The sequence below is a fragment of the Excalfactoria chinensis genome, chromosome 4, assembly GCF_039878825.1.
Source record: "Excalfactoria chinensis isolate bCotChi1 chromosome 4, bCotChi1.hap2, whole genome shotgun sequence".
NCBI classification, from domain to species: Eukaryota; Metazoa; Chordata; class Aves; order Galliformes; family Phasianidae; genus Excalfactoria; species Excalfactoria chinensis.
The window spans coordinates 84,107,693-84,132,595 of NC_092828.1; the positions used below are offsets into that span (position 1 = coordinate 84,107,693).

The 24,903-nt window shown below is 47.2% G+C and overlaps 1 protein-coding gene across 1 annotated transcript in view; it reads right to left on the minus strand.

The window, feature by feature from the left end:
* The window catches only part of GPC3 (glypican 3), a 112,604-nt gene that overhangs the window by 36,945 nt on the left and 50,756 nt on the right, over window positions 1–24,903 (minus strand). Inside the window, exons 4-6 of the mRNA XM_072334887.1 lie at window positions 12,192–12,325; window positions 10,519–10,644; window positions 3,367–3,487 (exon numbers count right to left, since the gene is read on the minus strand). Of these exons, the coding sequence (XP_072190988.1) occupies window positions 3,367–3,487; window positions 10,519–10,644; window positions 12,192–12,325 (381 nt within the window). The remainder of the gene's footprint in view (window positions 1–3,366; window positions 3,488–10,518; window positions 10,645–12,191; window positions 12,326–24,903) is intronic.

A 24,903-nucleotide genomic window follows, 5' to 3' on the forward strand; every position in this document is an offset into this window, starting at 1 on the left:
GCTCACCGTGCTGTTTTGCAGGTAAGTTAAAGCTCAAACCAAGCTCCCATCTGTCAGCCCATCCCCACGGTGGGGAGAGAATTGAGCGAGCAGAGGAAATAACTCATTTGCACACTGCTTTTTGCCTAGGGATGCTACCAAGTCACAAAAAAAGTGGAGCAAGACCTCATGCTGACAATGAATAACCTTTCCACTTCAATATATTCTCACGTGTGGGATGAGTGAAAAACCTTCTAGACAGAAACAGACCCCCTTCGCTCTGGGAAATAAAAGTTAGGAACTGATTCCAACTCATTTTCCTGAAGGTGACCCTTGGCCTCCCAGCTGAGATAACAACGCTAATATTTATGGATGGGCCATTCGTGCCTGTGGGCACAGAGCAAAAATAACTCAAATCACAACTTGGTAGACCTCTAACAGAACCGAAAAGAAATCCTGACATCCAACACAGCCATAATAAACTATCTCACCCACCAATGTGCAAAAAAAATAGCACCACCCACAATCTCACATTCAAACCAAACAGAAATGGTCTGGAGTTACAATGTGATGAGTGGGCACCAAGCGTGACTCATCCAGAAGGAACCGACCTGAGGCAACGCATGGCTCAGATGGCCACACTTCATTCACTCATTCATTTTCATGTGATAAAAGGTGCTCAGGCCACACTAATGCGAGCTGGAAAACTTGTTGGCTTCCTTTTCTCTCTGGGTGCACTTTTCTGCACTCTTTTCAGTCTCTCTGCATTTGGTTCTGGTGCACCAACAACACTCATTTCAAACTGGAGAAGTCTGAAGAGAATTCCTGCTGTCTGCCTACACTCAACCAGATTCCGTTTGAGGAGATGTGAACTAAGGATTTCCTTGAGCAACACGTTCACCAAACAAGCTCACCCATCTCCAGTTGGTGCCCCACTGAAAACATCCATGTTATCTCAATGACATGGGCAGGTTGAAGTTAACGAGAACTGCACCAACTGGCATGGCTCTCCACCTGCATGGACTCAGGAACTGCACCCTCCAACACAAAAAAATGAGGAGGATTCCATTGAATCGTAACTGTCCCATAATATACCCACCATCACACAGGAATCCAGGATAGAGCTCTGAGCACTATGAATGCTCTTTTCTCTTCAAGGCTCCAGATGTTTGAAAGCCCTCAGAAACCACCGCCCATCGTGTTGGGTCAATGCACCATTTCTCAGCCCTCCCCACCCCAGGAGCCCACACTGCTTCCCAGATCCGGAGCCAACACCTGAAAAACAACTGTAATTCATCCAGAGCTGCTCCTTCCACATTTCCTATTTCTTTGGTTTTCAAGATGTGTTCCAGATGTGAAGGAGATCACAAAACTTCAGTAGGCCAAGAAAATAAGTGTGATGGTGAGCTCTGACACCCAAAATCCCAAATTTAAGTAACATCCACTGCGTGATCCCTATGGGTTCTTTCCAACTCCAATTCTATGATTCCATGATACTTTACAAGGATATAAGTCACTTACCATCAATCCTCAGTGCCAATATCTATGCTTATAAACAATTTTCACAAACCACTTTCCATTTTCTCCCTATTTTATTTTCCCTCTTTCTCAAACACAGCTTTCCAAGGGGATTTCTTCTAATTCTACAACTTCTGCTGCTCAAAGCAAAACAATTCACCCGTTCCCCACAACACTACAACTTTCCAACCTGATACTGCAGGAGAACAAACAAGAGAAGGTCCCATAAGAGCCCAGAGGCTGCCCATGTTCACCCACTTACCCCTGTTTTTCATAGGACAGGGCTGCACACAGCTGTACCCAGCCGAGCTGTGTTTACCCAGGGTCTCTCGTTCCACAAATCTCAGCTCCTTGGCAGCCTGAACTGCTCAGCAAAGACCTAACTTGACCTAATCTGGCAGCCAGCATTTCACAACTACTTTATGTCAGCAGTTTCAAGTACACTAATAACCATGTTTTGTTCGGTGCGACTTTCTCACTGCGAACGGCAAAATATCATTATCACCTGCAGGTTGAAGCCTGCCCTCTACCCCATTTACTAGGGAGCTGATTATGCTATTTTCGCCTCTCCCCCTTCCCTTAATTATTAAGTGCTGTTGGCAGATGGCACAGCTCCACACATGATGGCTGCATTGCCATCACTGTGTGCTGAGGACCCCAAGCACCCCACTCCCAGGCAGCAGCTAACGAGGCGTGCTGGCATTGCAGGGCCCCTAGCATGAGCTGCTGTCACAACAGTCTCCAGCAGCCATGGGAGCAGGAAAGCAGAGGTTAGCAGAAAAGTCGCTATGCCAGCAACTTCAGGCAGCTTAGCCCTCCCGACCCACCGGCCCTGGTGCAGCTGGGCTGAACCCCAGGAAGCTGCCACTGCTAAAAGCATCACATCGGGGCCATTGTGGGCAATGTCCTCACCAGGAAAAGCTCTCCTGGGGGAGAGTGGGAAGCTCAGTCATGTTGGAAGACAGAATTACTACCCAAGTGTTTGCCTGGCTGCTATCAGAGAGCACAGAAGTCCAAGCTGTCAGCCTGTAGGATCCCCTCTGAGAGTGACACAGTGACAAAGGCTGCAGAGCCAGATCCCAGTCTAGCTCATGGTGAAGGCAGGGCTGGCTCCAGGCAATGCTGCAGGAGAGCTTTGGGAAGTTAAACTCTCTCCCCGCAGCAGCTGCACTGTGTGGAAGGTGATTTCCTCTGCAGAGCTCTCAGCCTTCATCACTTGAACACAGTGCAGAGCTGCCCCCTAACCCCTTGGCAGCAGTGGGGCTTGTTCACAAACTTCACCTGGGCTGGCATAATAGGTAGAGACAAGATACTGCTTGTCTCTCTGCAACGACACCAGGTCTGAGACCGTGGGAAGGAAGCTCCCAGCATGGCAGAAAGGATCTCACCCAGCTCTGCCACATCCCTATTTAGTGGTCGCTTGTTCCTGCGGTGACAAGGAAAGGACTTGCAAGGACATATAGCAAAGAAGAAAGTGACCCTCTCTGTCTGCAATGTAAAAGGGGACTTCAAACAGAGTTGATGTTGGGCACGTGCCACATTGATGTGCACCAGCACCATATGCTCAGGGACACCACAACAGAACCATCTCGCACTGTGCCAGGCATGAACACCCAGCAGAGGTGCAACACAGGGATGCAACCAGCACCTAGGCACAGGCTGATCCCAAATGCACCTATAGTTAGCCCAAGGGCTTGAAGGAGGATCTGCCACATGTGCTGCCAACAAGTGGGGCTAAAGTGGCACCAGCTCTGCACCCAAAGCTGCCCGGGGTTGTTTGGCTGAGCCCAAAGACAGCATAGGGGAAGTCAGACTGATTTGGAAACCACCCACTCTGGAGCCATCCCTGCTGGCAGGCCTGCAACAAACCTGGTTGATGTGTTTCAGCTTGTCAATGATCTGGCTGATCACTGGCTCAGGACCTTTCATCTTCCCCTCGTGGTTGCCAGGCTGAGCTTTTGCTCCATTCCTTGGGATCTGGGGACTGTACCTGCAGGGGCGAGAACAAAAGAGACTGTGATCCAATGGGCTAACACAGAAGAGATCTTCAGAGATCAGTACAAACAAAACTAAGTACCAGTCCCTTCAAAAAGGGAGAGAATAGAACAGTTAATAATGACACAGAAAAAAAAGCAAAAGTTTCCCATAAATATCTGTTCTGCCCTTGCAAAGAAGCAAGATGATGTACTTGCATCACTTGAGGACAATGAACTCCTTTCCAGTCCATTAGTAACCAAGGAAGACATTAAACAATATACAAAAGGGATAAATATTATCACATAGCTTGCACCCAAGAGTCCTCAGAGAGCTGGCTGAGAAATTCTGGCTTGCTCATGTTTGTTTAAAATAAGTCTTGGCAGACCACAGAGACTCCAGTACAAGAGTGGTAGTGTGCCCACAGCCAAAAAAAATGAGTGGGATGACCCAGTTAGCTGCGAGCTGATTAGCATAACATCAACCCCTTGCAAAATAATGACTATCGCTGATGTGTGATTTCAATAATAAAGAATTAAAGCATCAGAATATAATTAATGCTGTCAACATCGCTAATGGAAAATAGGTGTTGTCAAACAAAACTGATTTCAGTCTTTGATGAGATCCAGCCTTGGGGGATCAAAGTAACTGCTTAGGCAGAACGTAACCTGACTTGGTGTGATGCTGGGCTCTGCACCACACAGTATCCTGGATTTACATGGGCATGATGCATGCCAGTAAAGCACACGGGAAGCAGATTGAGAGCAGCTGGGAGACCCCCAGGTGCAGCCTCCCTTGGCAGGTCACAGGGATGATCTGCAGAACAGCATGGCCAAGCCAGCTCTCAGCTTTTTCATCAGCAATTAGCAAACAAATTGAAATCACAGGAATCAGAGCATGCCTTTCTTTGCAGAAAAGCACTCCAGGTACTGGGGTAACAGCTTGTGACACTTGGGATGTGAGGCAAGCACACCTACACTGACCTCAGCCTGGGCTCCAGGAGCTCAGTAAGAGGCCAGCACCACTCACTGCAGCACACTGTTGCCTTCCTGAGCTGTGGGTTGTTTGCATTCCCTGCAGCCCCAGTTACGGCCCCGGCACTGTACAAACACAAAACAAGCCCTCATCTCCCAGAGCTGACAACCCAAGCACACGCTGCCAGAACCCAGCGCAGCCTACGAAAGCAAGATTGCCAAGATAACACCAAGCATAGTCTGCCTTACTGTATGTCTGTTTTCCCGATGCTGTGGGTAAACCTGAGGAGTATTTTTATGCCTCATCTCCTGTTTGTTGCATCCATACCCAGCTTCCAACCACTATAGTGACTGCTTCCATCTGCCAGCTCCTATCCCATGTGCACACATCAGTGCTTCACCCCACGCTGCCAGGGAGAATTGGAAGGACACCTTAAAGGCCACCTAGTCCAACTCCCTTGCAATGAACAGAGGCACCCACAGCTCCATCAGTGCTCAGAGCCCATCCAGCCTGACCTTGGTTGTCTGCAGGGATGGAGCACCACCCTGGGCAACCTGTGCCAGTGCCTCACTGCCTTTAATGGAAAAAATATAAAGACTTCCAATATCCAATTTAAATCTCCCCTCTTTTAGTTTGAAATCATTTCCTCTTGTCCTATCACAACAGACCCTGCTGCAAAGTCTGTCCCCTCCCTTCTAACAGCCCCTTTAGACAGGCTGCTACTGGGTCTCCCCAACAGATTCTCTTCTCCAGGCTGAAGTATTCACATCATTTACAAATACAGTGCTGAAGTTGATTTCCTCACCAACCAAAGCTTTTCCCAAGCAGGGGTTACCCGTTCACAAGCGCTCAACATCCCCATCAGCATCCCGCCATACCAAGCACTCCCCTCACACCAAGTACAGATACACCCAAGACATAACAGCTGCCAGCTCACGATGGCATTTCCCCACTCAGACCGAGGTTTCTTCCAGGCTGAGCTCACAGCCCCCGGCCAAAAGCCAGTTGGGACCGCGTGCTCTGAGCTCCATCTCGTGGGAAGCCAGCGCTGCCGCAAGCACAGAGCGGCCCTGCTCCGCAGAAGTGCATTTAACCCCCTGCAGGGGAACAAAGCACTGGAAGCAGCGAACCACTCAACCTGCTCCTTATTTGTCTCAGAGTCACTCCGTGCCACTGTGCCAACCCGAGGAACGCATCTGGTGGCTGAACACAATCGTCTGTACCAACGCGGGGCTGTCACAGTGCCAAAGGAATTACTGTTTTTCACATCGCTGTGAACTGAATTTAGAAACACTTTAAAGTGGAAAAATCTCCTGTGGTTTAAGTGATTTAACGAGCTGGATAAATCTCCCACAGGTTTTTAGTAAGAGCAGAACTGAGCCACTGTTTGGTGCATACCTGAATTATTACAGTCTCTCTCCTAAGAAGCTTTACGCGAAGAAACTCAATAGCTCAGTTTTGAGTGGGTGCAAGCCCTTCTGAAATTCAAGCAGCATTGCTAGAAAGGATTTCTATACCTATATGAGGTCACGTATAAGGAAAGAAGGAAGGAAGCTACAGCAAGGTACCAAGCTTGTATGAGAGAGGAGCAGCCTGCCATGCATTCAGGCACGCAGGATGCTGCCAGACCAAGACTTAAGGACCCTGAGATTCAGTTTCAGCGAGGGACAAGCATTCCTGAAATGCCACAAAGGGCAGCTGGCATCTCACTTTGCAGCCTGGGCCAAGCAGTCAGGCCCTTGAGGACCTTAATAAGACAGGGAGATGCTTTTGGAGACACCACAGAGCTGGAGGATGAGGGTCTCCTAGCACATAGTTCCTCTGTGGGCTCACTTCCTCCAGCGTTCCCCAGCCACAGTTAAGGAAAAAAAAAGAGATCTGAGCTATCCTGAGTCACTTTTAACATATGCCAAAAGCACAGCCCCTTCTGCTTGTGCAGCTCCACCAACCCCATCATACACCTCTGCCATGGGGACAACAGCACCGGAGAGCAAACACAGTGGGTAAAGTCCACCCCATGGTCATGGGAGCCTTGCACTGAAGGGATATCAGTGTTGCAATGTGAGCATGGCTAGGCTTCCACTTCATAAGCAAAGCTCAAAGTACCCTGCTTTTTGATGTGCCTCTATGTCAGTCAGCAGCAGCTGCTTGCCCAGGTTCCCTGGGGATGGGCTCTTGCTGGGATCACGGTACTCTCCAAAGACAAATGTCATGTAGTCCTTGCTAAAAACAACTTAAATGACAACCACCTGATGAAAACATTGATGAGCTCAAGTCTTCTGTAAGGATAGCACAGCAATGGACCCTTTGTTCTCCTTCTCATCCCCCAGATATAAGTGCCAAAGGGTGAAGTCACATTAAGGGATTTTCTCCATTCTTCCCCACCACCCACAAACATCTCTGTGAATATTTGGTTATTCAAGTCTAAACGCAGCTCTTCCTTGGCTTTCATTTTAGAGCAAGGTAGACAAGGTGACAAACGTAATTTAAAATTATGGCAATAAAAGTAATATGTGTGTTCATCCTTCTTGGCCATGCTAGGATTAGAGATGAGTTACTGCAAAGCCTGATGTATGATTTGGAGAAAGTAATCTTCTAAGCCTAACAAAGAATTACACCCTTTAGAAACAGAAAAGTAAGCTTTTTCTTTTTTAATCCAAGTACCAATTTCTGCTTGCCTTCCACTTGCACAGTACTTTCTCAAATTCAGCTGCACGATTTACTAGCAAGCATCCTTTGCAGGCTCTTCCTCTACCAGATCTACGCAACACAGACTGCTACAGAACAGGGCCCCAGCTCAATGGCCAAATCTTGCTTCTTTGGAGGGCAGGAGTCCTTAAAAGGGCACATACCAAAAGTCACAGCCAATTTACACCACCAGCCACTCTGAGCAAGTTTCTTCAAAAGCAGCCAGAAGGGAACAGCTCTCTCAGCAGGGAGCACTCAGACCTAAATCAGAGAGACATCTTCTGGTGGGTTTCCAGATTCCACCTTCCTCTCAGCCCGGTCTCACTGCCGTGAGAACCCTCTGAGGTTTTGGCTGTGTTATTTCCCTGCCAAAGAACAGCGTTGCCTCTTCCAACCCACTCGATACGCTGCACTGCAGGCGGTAAGCGTGCTGCAGATGTTAGCTTTTATTAAAACGTGAAGTCTCAGGTAAGAACAGCAAATACTGCATTATTCATTGCCAAACAACGGGAGATTGAAGTGTAAAAGGACAGCCCGAAGCCTCCCTCCATTCTTACATCAGCTCAGTACAGTTCAAGACAAATAGATTCTGGAAGGATTGGTTAAACCTGAGACCAAGCAGCAGGCTTAATATAGGAAGATTCATGGTCTTCATTTCTGAAATACTCTGGAAACAATTATGGCCACTCAATAACCCACTGAATTTGCCTACTATCCTTTCATTATAGCTTACATTTGCTACAAAGCTGTGTTTTATGTGCTTGAAAAGTTATGCAGCCTCCCTCTTTGGGGACTCCATTGTATCAGATATTTTGCGGCGCTGCCAGAAATAACCAAACCCTTCATAAGCTGAAGGGTTATTGCTGGCATGGAATTTCCTTTGTTCCAATTACAGAATCTCATTTTTCTCCCTTGCTTCCAATTGTGCTTTCATTGTTTATGATTCGTATGATTAAAACAAACCACAGCATGCTGGCAAAAACAGGGAAATCTGAGACTCCTCGCCTGAAGAAGAGGATCTGGCAAGGTGCTAAAAATATATTAATTTGGAATTGGAATAAGGAGAACAAGAGTTATGCGGGTGATTTAGATTTAGATTAACGCACCAGTTTGTCTGAAGCAATTTGGAAATGGTAATATCTAACAGTAATACTTAAAGCACTTACAAGTTCTGCAGCGGGCACATGTTGCTGTCATTCTATTCTGAACAGCTTGGAAGGAATATACCAGAGTAAGCAGATTATTGAACTCTGAGAATCTAGATTTTAATAGGCTTTTAGTATTAAATGCTGTAAAAACCCGGTGCTATATGTAAGGCTCAAATCACCTCCGAGATTCAAACTCCCAGAGAAACTGAGCTGAGTTCAATATCTCAGCACCCACTTGGCTTAAGTTGAAGGCTTTACATGAGTTAATTATCCAGCTGGACCATCAGCTGTGGGAATCACAGCATGGGATGTTCTTTTATACACTGAAAAGTTTGAATAACAGCAGCTCGTTGCCTTTTCTCTTTCCTTCCCGCTTTGGCTTCTGTTCAGCACAGCAAGAACACAGGCACTGCTCAGGGCATGAGCAGGGGAATCTGTTGTCCTCGTACAGCTGGCAAGCTATTCCTTCTGACAGGCCAAGGCATCACACCTTAAAACCCCAAAAGGGAAAGTTAACATGCTAATAATCCACGAAGGAGGACAAATTCTTGCTATTAAGTTGGCCAACCAGGAGAAGTAAATTAGACGGACAAAGGTCCACAAGGTAAAATAACATAAGAGAAAATCTGGGAGGCATCACTTAAAAGCTAAAATACAGAAAGCAGGGTGAGTACTGAGCTATCAGCAGAGCACATTGCATCTGGAGTCCCAAAGGCACATGCTGTGCTCCATCGGGGCAGAGGGAGATAAGGGCAAGGAGGAAACAGGGTGGTTCAGGGCTTAGCATGGGAAATGGGACACAGCAGAAAGGCACGGAACACGTCTGGCCCATGGTTTCTCTCTAAATTCATTAACACTTAGGAACTACATCAAGGATGTGAGAGGTAAATGGCCACAAGCCCTACAAGAGCACCAGCAAAGCCCCAATGGGTCCACACAGACCTCACTGACATAGCAATGCTCAACCAGCTTTGTCCATCATCTGCAAAGCACCACATACAATAGCACAGCACACACCCATCCATCCCTATGCTGTCCCAGGCACCCAAAGGGCTCTTGTGTCACACACTTACCCCAGAAATTCCAACCCCTTTGTGAGAGCAGTAACACACACAGAACAAACTGTCATCTCAACTGCCTGAAACTGAAACCAAGGATACAAAAAGCACAACGTTCCTCATGAAAAGCAGCAAGCTGGACTCTGAATGAGGCCCAACAGTTGCACATCAGCCCAGCAGAACAGCTGTAACCGCACCAGAAATTCAGGCACATCACAGTATTCTAAGAGTAGCTTGCAAAATCACTTCTATGCAGCAAACAGCTGCTTGGCTCCCTCTGGGGGAAAAGGCTGAATGAACACACTGGTGGCTGGGGTTACCTGGAATGCACCTGATTATCAGGAATGCTCTCAGATTCCCTGAATGAGATCCCCAGCCGGGAAGCCCCAAGCACCCTCAGCACTCCATTTTGGCAGGCTCAGCTCCACGTGAAGCAGCACCATTTGGCTAAGGTCACAATCTTAGATGTTCAAATAATTCTTATAAAAATACATTTTGATGCTATTTTGGTCCCTTCACTGTTTCAGGCCAGTATTGCAAGTGCAGGTTAATCACCACCGGAGGTTACCGAATCAAGAAGTTATAATTAATACCTCAACAACCCACAGCTTCCTGATTTTATTTCTATTTCTTCCCTTATGCAAATGACTTAACAGCAAAAGATGCATTCCAAATTAGGGTTATTAAAGAAGATATAAATGTAATAATAATAATTAAAAAAAAGCATTTCCAAGTTCTATTTCCACATTCTAAGAGACGTTCTTTGCACAAAAATGCTCCATTTTTATTAACCTTCCCCTCCTCCCCCCTCCATTTTATGCTGTTAATCCCACTCTTGTCTTCTCTGTTACCACCGTCACAGTAAGCGCAGCCTGCACATGCCCCTCCATATACCCACCCCATAATCTATGTGCATGGCTGTGCTGAGCTCTTCCCTCTCTCTGGCTCACTGCAATGAAACCTGCCTGTGGCCACAGGGATTTCACAGCAGAGCACAGATAGCTCAGTGGAGGGCGGCACACGACCACTTCTCCCCTCCATGCTTTGCACATCAACCTGAGCTGCAACACGAGCAGATGCCAGTTCTGCCAAAGGTTTCTTAAGGCAATAAGCAGTGTCCTGATCTGGATAAAAAATGATGAGAAGTGCTGGGGAAAAGGAAGGAAGAAATGATTCACCTCTCCACGACTTCTTGCCCATTCCAGCAAACAGTGTCATTCTGAACAGCAGAGCTGTGGTTGCAGATGTACTCTGACAAGCTGCTGTAAAAATCACTGTGAGACTTCAGCTTCATAATCAGTTCTCTGGAAGAAAGAGGAAAAAAATTGGTTCTCAGTCACAAAAAGAAAATATGGGGTTGATGGCATTTAACCAGTGAAGGCAGTCAACACAGACGAATACAACAAGAGGACAGCAGGGTACAAACAGGCCACAAAGCATCAGCCTTCTCTGTGACCTCAAACAGCATCATACATCACTGATATTCAGTCAAGGGATGAATCTATGCTTTTCAGGGCAGAACTGTCTCTATAGAGGGGATGCAGCAGGACCTCAGCCCTCTGCAGCACCAGGGTCACCTGGCCCAGGCAGACCCCTTCCAGCAGAGGTCCAGAGGGGCCAGGGCATGGGTCAACCACAGGGCTCTGACAGCAGCCAGAAATGAGGCATGGGATGCAGCTGTCTTTGCAGCTTGCAATGGAAGAGGCAACCTGGGGGCACTCAACAGCTGTCACTGGGAAACGACAGCAAGTCTGATTAGGAAAATGTTGTACAAAGCATAGGAATATGAGCATCAGGGAACTGGAGGAGGTCAGACTTGGCCCCACGACCTCCTGGCTGCACTTCAGTATATTTATTCCTCCCGGAGCAAGGATTTGCTGAGGTTCCTACGGACTCGGCGTCTACTCTCCAGCCCAAGCTCCCGGCTGCCAGCTGGGGGCAGACGAAACAAGGGAAAGCCCTGCGCTGGGTTTTGCAGGCGGAGGTGGAAGCAGAAGCAGGGGGAACTCGAGCCCTCCCCTGGCCGAGTGCAGCGCAGCCTGCCAGCCTACCGCAGCCCATCTTCCCCGGTCCACTCTAATAGACAAGAGTTTAACTGGGGAACCCAAAGCCCTTACACTGGGTGGGAGCTCAGGAGCAACCTCCCTGCACAGATCTTTGGGCAGCCACCTCCTGCAGTCACATATTGCACTGTGAGAAGTCCAGCCCCTTATACCAAGCACAACAAAATAAGACACGGTCTGCTGTCCCACCAACCTTAAGCTAATTCACATCATGCCCAGCTCCACACATCCTGCACACCCAAGCAGCATCAGGGAGAACAGAAAGAAGAAAGCCTTCCCACCACCTAGAGCTCCGAGCAGGGAAGGGAGAAGAGAAACTCCTCCATGTCTGCAGGTAAGAGCTGGTGTGATTTGTTGCAGCAGATCTCATTAGGCTACGTAGTCCTCAAACAGCATATCCAACGTGTCGAGACAAGGGAGGAATGCGAGTCCTGCTGCTATCTCATGGGAACCATACCAGGAATGTGGCTCTGTTGCTCCAAGCTGGTCCATCCCCAAGGTACAAGAAGGACTGAATATGCCCTTTTCTGCACAGATTTTTATTGTATTTACAACAGCAGTAAAGGCACAGCACCTGCTTCGCTTCGTAATATGCAGTGGAAGGCTGTATGTATTTCTGAACTACTATGAAAGACTGCACAGGAGTGAAATAAGGCCACTGGCCTGCATGTTGCTTCATGCAATGTTTCAGTTGACAGCCACCATTTCTACCTACAGCTCTACCTGGGGGTGTATTTGGCACGACAGCGATGCTCAGGAAACCCAGAAATGGCATTTTGTGCACTCACCTCCTCCTGCTCGACAGCGTTTCTTCCTGCTCTATGTGAGTCACCTTCAGGACTCTTTTGTCAATGAAGAGGTCTTCGGGGTAATTAGTGGATCGATACTGCCTCTGCTGAGCGTGACCGCAGAGCCGGCTGACCTGGAACACATAAACACCACAGCCTGAGGGAATTTCAGGGCCTTAAGTACTGAAGGAAGACAACAAATGTACACTGCTGCCTGGAGGGTTAGGAACTTTGCACTACACCGCCTCCCTCCAGCAACCCCCGAGTTCCCAAATCACTCTCACCATGAATTTAGGACTCTATGTTAATTCTAACTTCACTTACAATGTCCCACTCCAAGGGGAAAAAACAAAAATGAAGTGAAACACACAAACGCACTTGATTTCCCTGTGAGCACAGACCCACTTGAGTCTGACTATAAGGCTTTTTAAAGATGTCGCACATCTTGCCCTGGAAGGTGACGGCACCGTCCCAACAAGGATGTACACACCCAGTCTGTAGACCAAAGTGATGCATGATGGACTCCCTCCCAAGCACATCCCAGTGCCCAAAACCAAACTGTTGTCATAAGGATGCAGTTTAACTCCTGAACGAGCACCCTTCTGTTGGGTTAAGCTCACGCTGGCAGGACGATGTTCAAGGTGCTCCCCCAGATTCACAGCACCTCAGGGTACCACGCTCCACCTCTCCAGCCAGGCTCTTAGGAAACACCTCCCTTCAAAAGGCAAATCCTGAGCCCTCCATTCTGCAGCTCAAAGCAGCTCCGCATCTGCAGAGCTCATGCTGCTGGTACCCAGGGATGAGCATCATACGTATCATTGCTAATTGAAAGAAAATCATGGCCTAAAATACAGCAAGCATTGCAGCTCCAGCTGAGTCATGCCATGGGAGGTCTTGATTAACAGGTCTCCGTTAATGACACAAATTAGGTCATTAGCATACAGATGATGATTCGGTAAGTGGCTGCAGTGGCAGGAATCCAAAAGACCTTATTAAAGTTCTCCCACATGGCCTCTGCCCCGTGACTCCCTGCCAGCTTCTTGGCACTGCTGCTGCAATACCACTGCAGGCGGGTCTGTGCCCATCTCCTTCTGCAGGATGCTGACAATGGACAGCTACCCCACCATGGCACCACCAAGCCGACACAACGCTAGGAAATGCCTTCTAAACTGCTTAGAATCAGAATCACTGAGATTGGAAAAAGACTACTAAGATTGTCCAAGTATAGCTATCAACCCATCAAACCTATTGACATTTCTGCAGGACTTGGGCACGCTTAGGGAAGGCTCAGAGACCACAAAGACTTCACAGCCAACTTTGATTCCACTTTCTTTAAGCCTCATCCCACCTCCCATATCCAGGCTTGGAACCACGTACCTACAATACAACCCCAACAGCACCTCATTGAGCTCCACATCACAGCAAGGCAACCAGCTGAACAGCCCTGAGAAGCACGCAGATTAAAAGCACACCCACTGCCCAAAGCTAAGAGCATCTGATGTGCAAGAAGAGATTAATTCCATTCAATTACACCCTGCATTTGGGTGGGCAAATAAATTAGAAGTGTCACCTGTTTCGTTATCAAGAGTGGCCGTTTCCTTGCTCAGGATGCCATAGGGTGCAAAGTAAAAGCGAAGCCACACAGGAAACCTGGCACTGCAGTTTCTGTCTGTTGCAATTGGACATGCAGAAAGAGTTTCAAACTAAAAGATGGGAGATTTATACCAAAAAAAAAGAAGAAGCTTTTTCCAACAGGAGTGGTGAGGAACTGGCACAGGTTGCCCAAAGAGGCAGTGGGTGCCCCTGCAGACACCCAAGGTCAGGGTGGATGGGCTTTAAGCACTGTGGGCAGCCCTGCTCGGTGCAGGGAAGTTGAACCAGATGGCCTTTAAGGGTCCCTTCCAACGATTCTATGAGGATGTACAGGGTGCTGCACATCTCATCCCAAACGGTGCCCTCTGAGACAGTAGAGGGGTCAGAGATGGGATCTGCTTCAAACCCCAAAGGAGAAAGACAGGGCATGCAGACACTGAGAGACAGAGGGCACAAAATGAGCAGCAACAAAGGCTTCACCATCACACCCACATTCCACATAGGAATGCAAAGCAGAGGAGAGACGCTGGAAAAGGTTGGTTATTTTAAGCAGCCATTTGTGATGATTCCCTTTGATTTCCCCTCAGCTCTGAAAAGCCCCCCTTCCCTCTTTGAAAGTGGCCTTTCAGCTGGCAAAGCCCATTGAACTCTGAGAGAAGAGCAAGGCCAGGATCAAGGCTTTTTTTTCCCCAAGGATGCTGAAGCATGCTGAATGGGAGAGGAGGGCCCAAGTGACAGCAGGAACAATGACACCATCTGAGGCACCACTTCAAAAAGCAAAGCACCCGGGTGGATGGGGCCACGCAACCCCACTGCAATTTGGGCTGAGCCTCAGAGCTGAGCCCAGGCAGCACTGCAGCTTTGCAGGAGAGTGCAAGGGATAGAGCCCCAAATTGCAGCCCTCTCACAAACACGGCCCCAAAACAGGGCAGCAGATGTAATCTTGGCAAGCATGAAGTTGGAAAGTTTGGCCAGCATGTGCTGCAAGTTCTTACTTAGTTATTTATTCAAGGACCAATTGACCTTCTCAGTAAAATACCACACCAATGTGTAGCTCATCTTGCGAAGTCGCAGCCAAATGATTGTCACTTTTCAGTCAAAAATCCAGCTGGGATTTGAACGTTAAGCAAAGTGAGAGATGTAGAAGTAACAGATTGCCTGCTCATTTGCAGGGGCAGGATCGTGTGCGCGTTGGAGGGGGGAAAGGCGTTCACGAGCCATCTGCTGCAGCCTGCTGGGCCACCAGTGGTCCTGGGACGGCATCTCAGCAAGTCTGTTTCCATTCTTTCCCTTCTTTGCATCCCTACTGCAAATAAAACACGTGGACTCTGTTCCCCAAGCTCTTCCTGATCGTTATTACTATTCTAACGCAAGCTTGAAATTTTTAGAGGCCAGAAAATGACAGTCTGAGATGGGACGAAGGGACAGACATGGAATGCAAAGCACACCCACAAAATGAAGCCAATGGATCTGTGGCTTGATTGTTGTCAGAGGCATCACAAACACACGAGTCCTTATCAGAAGCATATTCAGTGTGAGAACGTTACGGTCTTATTTCATGTCCCAGAATAGGCTTCAGCTTGAAGCATTGCACTACAGGAAATGAATAATAAAATGGCAGGGTGATTTTTAGGCAAAATGGGTAGGGCTTTTGGGTTAGTTTTTATGAGAATTAAAAATGGCTGCCAAGGCACACAACACCACACCTTCCCAGAGCCCCAAACTTTCACAAGCGCCCAACACCACCACTATTTCAACAGCCTAAGCTAGGTTTCCCTGCACCATCTCGTTAATAAACTTGCTAATTCCTTGATTTCATTAGCATTTTCCAAGCAAACACAATGCAGCATCACACCACCTCCTATTGACCACCACACACCCCTAAATCTGCCCCACAGCCTCAGGGCAGCCCAGCCTAGGGATGTTCCCACGGGCAGTGGGCAGCTGTCTCTCATTCCCCAGGGGCTGGGTAATGGCTCTGCCTGGGAAGGAGCATTGATCTGAGAGGAGCACAGGGAAAACCCTAATGGAGCACCATCCGCCTATCTCAGCACTCCTCCATTAATTTAGAGGTGCCAGAGGACTTGACTTGCAATAGAGACACGGGAATCACAGAAGACGGGCTGGAACTTAAAGCCCTGCTTGTTCCAACCCCTGCTGTGGGCTGCATGCCTCCCACCAGCTCAGGCTGCCCAGGGCCCCATGCAACCCAGCCTTGGGCACCCACAGCTAGGAAGCAGCACACATGTGATGCTCCACACCAATCTGAGCACCACCTCTTGGAGGTGTGAGCATTCTGAAGGTAATTTCCTACAAGCTTTCTGGAAAGATTAAAAAGTTTATCATCTCTCTCTTGGAAGATGAGAGTGCACCAGACAAGTTGGGTACCTGCTGCAGTAGCTTCCCATCCAGACCACAAGCTCTGCTCCAAAGGACAGCTTCCCATATTTGACCTCTGCTTAAACTTTGCGTTTCCATTTGTCTTCTCTGTGAACTCTTCTGCTTATAGATTCATTCTCTGGGAAGAGACAGAACTTTTTTTTCCCCTCCTTTTTTTTCCTCTCCCTCAAGGGGATGGCCTCATTTTTAAAGGCTTCCTCCTGCAATCTTCTCCACTCTCTGCAGTTCACGTATGTCATTTTATACCTATTTCTGAGTTCCCTTCGGGAGACACCGCACATTTAACCGAGAAGCGATTAACTACTGTAAGTGATTTGAACACAGCCTCGGAAAGGGCGATCTGCCACAGTAGGCAGCTTTGCTCAGAACAGACCATCAAAGACCTCAAGAATACACACTGCCTTTGGAGAACCCACAAAGCCCTGAGCATCATCCTACGCAGGATCCCATTTGAGCCACTCACTGTGAGAACAGCAGCTCCATGCCCTGGCGATGCCTCCCCTCTCCTTGTGGCTTTTTCACAGCCCGCTCTGCTAAATGTCACATACGTATCATTAGCACAATAAACAGGAGGCAAAGGCATTCTTTATCTTCAAAGTCACCATAAAAGTGAACCTGAAGTCTATTACTCAAGCGCTGCGACAGAAATCAGCTTAATTAAATTCTAAAGGGCTTAAAACAAAATATACATTGTGATGATGGGGGATAGAACATAAACTTTTTAATAGTAGTAACCAAGCCCGTTTGCCATTTCTACAGGTGTAATAAAAATGCTAATATATGTTAATGTTTAGTCTGTGGTTAATGTTTTGTCTTGTTAATTTCCCCAGGGCTTTTATTACTGATTTAAATCTGCCACAGTGCTGGAGTGATTGCACTGCTTCCACGGACTGTGGCCCACTCTCAAACCCATTCTGATTAAACAGAAGTGAATAAACATTTAGCTCGGACAAACGTCCTTATTCTATGCCTGTCATTGTTATATACATCTTGTCAGGAGGATGAGAAAGAGAATTCCCCACTCCTTCACTCTCTGCACAGCAAAAGATATGATTATGGGCATAACGATGAATCTACAGCCCTTCATTTTCAGAAGCACATCGTTATGAAGTAAGTAATGACCATCGTGGTTTCACACGCTTGAGCAGGAATGCAGTGTGACAACATAGATGTCTTCTGCACACATTTCTCTAACGTTCCCCATTAATAGAGCGCTGCTGTTAATCAACCCTGTTGCATTACGATCCACGATTCAGACATCACTTTGCAGGGATTACATAAAACAGCCTTCTGACCAAGCAGCCAGAGCAGCAGGGGTGGCAGGGAGCGACCTGCCCTCCACGCTGAGCAGAGCACTGTTCAATAATGCATTGCCTTTAAATAATGCAGTACTATAACGTGTAAGATGCACACAAACACTAATGCTTAGAATAACAGTGCCTGTCACACCAGGTCGGGCAGTGCTGGAGGACCCCTGCAGTGCATTACCAGGGGGCTGTCACCACTAAAGCCCCGTGGACCTCAGGGGCATTGAGGATGGATTGGTAAGAAGGAAACAGAGCCACACAATTCAGTTTTCACTGCATCCTCCAGTCGGAGCAGAGTGCCACAAGATGCTTTGCAGAGACTCAGTGCTGCATCTGGAGTGTAGGTGTTTGGGAGGACCCACCTGCACCCAGGCTCAAACAGAGGGCTGCCAAGGCATTCCCATTGCAGCATGGCACCCTATTCCCAGCAGCACCCAACATACATAAACCAGCACAACTGACCCAACTCCCACCCTCACTGACCCAACTCCTCTGCTGCACCGATGCCCTTTTGCTCAAAGGAGCCATGACCTCCGTTGGAGCAGAGCCTTACAAATGTGCATAAAATAACGCAAACAAGATGTTCTTCCTTTCTAGCACCGCCAGTATGCAGCATTTAATCCACCAGAGAAAGCTGCTTTGTGTTTAAGCAAAAGGCTGTTTATTGTTATTTATAGGTAGAGAGGAAGTTGGACTAAATGATCACAGTTGTTCTTTCTGCATTTATAATCTATGACATGCAATTAAAGCACAACTTTTGAAGTCAGCATTTCCCTCCAGTGTTTTGTTCATTCCATGTTTAACACAAAACAGAGTATTTGTTTCTTCTGGACAGACCTGGGCAGCAGACCACAGGGCACGCACTGGAGTCCCAGCACAGCTAACAGTAGGAACCAGTCAAGCACAAAACACATTGGCTTCATTTGCAGCACACACTGATGCAGTTTCCCCAAGCGGAGACATTTCCTGGAACAGGGCCCCATTGCACACTAACGTACCCGTTATGTTTTTGAGTTAGATCCATGCAATATGATGTTTCTTAGACAACCAAGCCTCAGTTTTATTCCTGGAAAGAGGAGCAGAATTGCCTGAATGATGAGAACACAGCAAAGAGAAAACAGAGAGGAGCGAGCCAGGCCAACCAAAGTCATGCTGAGGAACAAAACTCAATGTACACACTATTACACCCCTTCCACCTCTGTTGCATGACCCAGCAAGGCCGTCCTGTTGCAGAGAGGGTTACTTTCTCCAACTCAACAGGTTGAGAGGCAAAGCAAGGAAGTGGTTTGAGGGATGGCCAGTTTCCACCAAGAACATCCCAAGTTTCTTTCTGCTTCTCTGCCTGTTGCATGGCCACCAACACTGGTGAGAAACAGCACAAGGCACAAACAGAATCATTAAGGGTGGAAAAGGCAGATCTAAGATCACCATGTCCAACCCAACCCATCCTACCATGCCCATAACCATGTCCCTCAGAGCCATATCTCCACACTTCCTGCAAGATGAGGGCTCAAGGCATGGAAGGTGCATTTGCTGTTTTCCTTCACTCCATTAATAGGTTTCCTTTGCAGATTTCTGTGGATTTTAATATTGCACTGGGTTTTGGGGGTTTTATTTTGTTTGGTTTTTTGCCTGCAGCACTACAGAAAGGAACAATCAGAGAAATTAATTCCTAGCAGCTTAATCTAGAGAGGAAAAACAGATATCTGCCATCAGCCTGGAACATAAGGCAACAACCTGGAGACAGCCTGGCAGAGGTTATTTAAGAGCATCAGTGTCAGCTGGGTTGCAAATGTGGTCAATATCCACTGGTCCAACTTGCTCCCTACAGCCTCGAGCAGCAATTCAATTATTCTTTGAGAAATACATTGTTGAATAATTAAAAAGTTACTGCATGGCATTTTTTCTTTAACCAGACTGATTCAATTTGGGGAAGTATAAAGCCATTATAATGTGTCAGCTAGCAATTAGCTACTGTACACTGTTTGTTCTTGAATATAATCTTTGGGTAGAAGGGTAATATTCTCAGAAACGCAGCATTAACTTGTTTCTCAATGACTTTAATATGGCTCTTTTCAAATTACAGCTCATAAAATCTCAGGGAAGAAAAATCTACTGATGATATCCCATCTCCTTAATTAGTTCTCTTTCTATCAGGAATCCAATAGCAAGTATAATATTTATATAAAACAGAGCACACCAGGCTTACTGCTATCGCTGCTTTAACTGGTGATATCAAAGCAGGTAACAAAGAACAGCCACTCTGTAATCCAGGAGGGTCTGTGCTCTCTGGTATACGCAGCTTCTTAGATCTGTACTTCAATGAACTCTTGCACCAAATCCCAAAAGGTTCTGGGTGCGCTTTTTGCTATGAAACACCACTCTGTGAAGGGGCAGTGGAGCTGTGCAGAAAACCCTTCCAACCCCAAAGCCCCCCAGTGCCCCCCAGCCATCCCTAACTGAGGACCATAACCCCACTGCCTGTAACTCTCCCATAGGAAGGACCCCAGCAGCCACCTCTCCCATTCTCAATACCTCCTTCTGCTAAAACAACCAGGCTGGATGCACCAAAGCTCACCAGAGGTTTTTCAGCTGCTCAGCAGCATCTCCTGCTAAGTAATAACAAGCACTGGATTTTCAGCTAAGCTCAGAGCACCACCAGGATGTGCTATGGGGGCATAGGAGCCTCCCCAAGAGCACCTCCCAGCCCAGGGGTGCACAAGGCTGTGCCCACAGCCACAGTGCAGCCTCCTGGGGCAAAGCCTACAACAGAGATGCACTAATTGTTAATGGCAGAAAGTGGTAAAAATCACTCAGCACAGCAGGGATGCGTTGCGGTAACATTAATCCATCCAAGGCCAATGAAGTGCTCAGGAAGGCCCTGTGTTCTTTCATCCCTCACCAAGAGCTTGTTATTCATCTTTTGATTTCTTAGTTTTGGAGCTACTGGATCCATATTAATTTTTCCTTTTTTTTCTTTTCCCCTTTTCCTGACAGCAAGTTCTGTCTAATCCAATTAAAGGTCAGCACAAGATAATTTACCCAAAACACGGCAGACAAGGTAAAAAGACTCCTATTAGATTTTTACCCATGATAAAGGAATTACGCTCTTCCTGAAGACAAATCAGGCTTATTGAAAATGTAAATCATTATAAACATCTTTATAGAAAATATCTTCAGGGCTTTTTCGTAGACTTTGTTGTAACACATCTTGCTCTTACATGCACTGTGGTTAGTACAATTGAATTACAGAGTGACTTACAGCAGTAGATTAGGTTCTGCTTGATTGAGAATATCTTTATAATGGAAATCGGTGTGCACTTTTAACCTTGTTACAATGCTGCCTTATATGTCTGATTAATATATTAAAGTGGCTCATTCCGCAATAGGCTGTTTGCAGACAAGTGGGATGAATCTGATTCTTATCACATCACCTTTACTGATGTTGATGAACCAATGGCTGGAATTCGATCACCAGAAGCAAATTCCAATCAGCTCATATCCAGTGATTCCAAAACAAGGGAGGAAAAAAAGCACTGGATTGGAACAGATCAAATAATTTCACTGCATTTCTGCATGTCATCTTCACTTTTTACTTACATTGCAAGCTTTCACAACTCAGAGATACAAACTCTGCAACAGACTCCCAGTAGAAAGTGCTCCTGAAGTGCTTTCTGGTTTTTAAGCAGTGACGTACAATGAGCAATGGGCTCACATTGGATAGCAAGAAAAATCTCTTATGAGAAAGAGTGGTGCTGCAGTGGCACAGCTGTGCAGGGAATGGTGGGATCACTGTCCCCAGAGGTGCTCCAAAACCATGGAGATGTGGCACTGAGGGATGTGCCTATGGGCATGGTGGGGTGGGCTGTGGTTGGACTTGGGGATGCTAGAAGTCTTTTCCAATATGCACGATTCTTTAATTCAGAGCAATTTCTGCAGTGCAAAAACTTTTGGTCCCATCTGTTCTGAGCTCCTGGCACCATCTTGCAACTGCTGATAGTCAGACACCCCAGTGTCACAGCCCTCAGTCCCCACCACCCTCAGGCAGCTCCCTGCCTCCTGAGCTGCTCAGACAGAGGAAGGATAACACAAAAACCCAGGGCAGACCACTGAAACAGTAGAAGAAGTAGCTGCTTTCTGATGCTCTGGAGGGCAGTTGCATGAGGTTGATTTGTACCATGACACAGATCAATATGTGCTATCCAAGACTTAATAAGTTTCAGAGAGAAGTAACTCAGTCGTCCCCAAATTATCATCAGAAACCAGTAGGCTCACTCACTTCATCCCTCTCAAGTCAGTGCCTGAGAGCATCGTCTCTACCACAGAGAGAGAGAATTAGGTGTGAAAATTGATTAGGTTGGAAAGATATACCTGCATAAAGAATTGCTACATTCACCAGCTGCTGGTTGGATTTTCCTTTTTTCTCCTCTTCAAACAGAAATAACTCTGCCCCAGTGGCTGCAGGCAGCTTTCTGCAGCCTCTCACTCAAATGAGCCTTTCACAGAATAATGCAGTTAGCAGCAAACTTCACCCTCATGCATACATCTGAGAGCAGGACCTGCACCCTCAGGGACTTATTAGTGGGGGAACCCAACAGGAAGAGATGGAGAAGGGCTCTGGCTTGCTCTGCAGCAACGCAAAGAGGCCAACAGGACAGCTTGGACAGCAGTGGACAGCTGAAATATTGGCCTCATCTCTTTGCAATTTTCTTCCAGTTAAACATATTGGTAGATGGTATCTTCCGTGCCCAGTACCTCAAAGCTACTTTATAATAAGATGTAAAAATGATACAACGCACTGCTCTGAGCACATACTGCACGCTGGCAGAGAATTCAAAATGAAGCAGAGTATTCATCGCAACCCAGAACCTCATTTTCTGCATTGCAAAATAAAATGCTGCTGCTCTGCATGGGTGGCTCCGGGCGCTATTTCTGCTCTGCAGAGGACCACTTTTAAGTTTCTGTTTTGTTCTTGGCACATTCATCAGCATTGCTAATGGGGGAGTTGGTTACAGTCATAAGGCAGCAGCACTCACAGGAGTTACTGTCACTGGAAGTAAACTCAGAGTAAACAAAGACATCCAACCACCTTTGACAAAGACTCAGACAGCTCCCTGATTCCCCATTTAGCACAGAAGGCGCAGTCTTGTCCATAGGGATGTTTCTGACAGAGCTAAATGCGAAGCGATGCAACTCACGCTGTAGAAGCAGATTTCCTGAGGGCCAGCCCATTTTGCCATGCTCCAGCACAAGCATCCTTCTGGTAAACTAAATCTGGATCTCAGAAAGAGTTCCAAGCACAAAGCTGGCTTGACTGAGAAGGGGCAGTGAGGAGGTTCAGCGTAACACTCAAGCTGGGACCTCATCTCCAGTGCTCCAGACCATGGGGAGGAGGCAGTTCCCACAGCCAGTGCTTCTCACAGGTGGCAGAAGCCTCAAGACACCCAGAGGGGTTTTTCTGACACTGTGATCTTCAGTTCAGCCTGAAACTCATTTTTTTCCCCACCTCAAATCCAATTATTTCAAGACCTTGCATTATGTCCTTGACTATTACCATTTATTGTAAAATGAGAGCTTGAAACTTCAAAGCCTAAAGCCCAGAACTCAAGCAGCACAGATACTCAACATCCCCCTCCCCCCCCACAATACACTCTGGCTTGGATGACTTGAGCACCAGCTCTCTCCTTTCCGACATCCCAAGCATCCCATAACCAGGAAAGAGGAGTGAGAAACAGGGCTCCGTGCAGTGAAGAAAGCAGTGTAACACTGCACAGCTGCATACCATCACTTCCAATGGTTAGGACAGCTTTCCTCTGCCAGCTCTTAGCACTGATGTCAGGGCATGGCAGAACTAAATAGACATCTAAACATTTGGGGAAAACAAGTTGCACAGCAACAAAGCATCCCCTCCACTCAAACAAGAAGCAGGCCAAGTCCCAGTATGCACAAACAGGTACACAGAGATGTTAATTAACCTGCACAAATCTGTGCGCTCCTGACTTAAGCTGAGAAAAGATGCAGGGTGTCCCACCACGCGCATCGTGTTCATGCCATGCCCAACACAGCATCTGAAATGAAGTCAAGCCAGGCTCAGTGGGTGCCCTGTGCTATCCCCTCCCATAAAATGCAGCAGCCTTAGCAAGCTCTTTTCACAGTGCAGACCATAAAGTTGCCACCAGCTGTGTGTGATCTGCCTCTGACTGAAGTCAATGAGAAGATTCGTGTGAGCTTCGGTGTGAGGTTGGGTTTGGCATCAAACACATTGTCAAAGGATGCTCCCTATGCTGAGGGGGCGGGGGGGAGATAGGGGGCAGGGGGCACTGCCAGCAGCCACCTTCTACTTTTAATTAAAAAAAGCTTCACTGCAAATTCCATTGAAATGCCACAGCACGCCAGAGGCTAGAACACATCCAGTTAAAAGAACAGAGGAAAAAGCAATAAAAAGAAAAAAAAATAGAAAAGCTTACAAATAGGAGCAAAAAATCAAACACTACTTTAAATTAAAGCCATGTTGACATCTAATGGCATCTCCTCCTCCTACTGCACTATGGTCATGTGTGCTGCATCCACCTAGCGGCTCAGCACAGCTCCACCCACCATGGATAGACCCAATTAGGTGATAAACTCCCCCAGAGCCTCACTTTGCCCTCAGCATGGGCAGGAGGTACAGCAGCACACTGCTGTGCCCATGAGAACATAGGCAAGGCTGACCAATGTGAGGCACCCTGCATCCTCTAGAGGCAAAGCTTTGTTAGCAGCAAGTTAATTAACAGCATAGCTGTAATGAGCTTCTTCCCTAGCAGGCAAGGCATGCAGTTTTCAATGGGTTGAGAATAACCTCTGAGCTTCACTCCTGCCAAGGGGCAAGTGGTGGCCAAGAGCACCTGCACCAAAGTCACTCCCATGAGCAAGATACAGACTCATAACTCAATTCTTGTCGTTACTCGTTTAGCACCAGCCAAGCCACCAGCAACATGGGGATGCATAGATCCAAATCAGGTCAGTGCATTGCCATACGCTCCCCCAGCTATCAGAAAATCTCCACTATCTGAATCTCCTCAAAATAATACACCCAAGGAATTTTCAGAGGATCTTTTTGCTGATACAGTCCTTGATGACTGGGTTCACTTCCACCCTGCAGCAGAACAGACACCTGCTTGGCCCCTTATCAGGCACATCATACTGCGTATCACAAGATGGGTAACAAAAGCATGCAATGAACGTACCTTGGGATAGCTGAGATGCTCTGGGCTTAATGAAATCCATGCCTCATTGTATTTAGCTTTAAGCCAAAAAAGGAAGCTGGCCACCAGCATTAGGCGAGCAGCCAGAGGATTAAACTTTTCTGATAACGAAACTGAAAACGCAGAGGCAGTGCAGCCAGCTGCCCATCCCATAGCTGTGCTGCATTA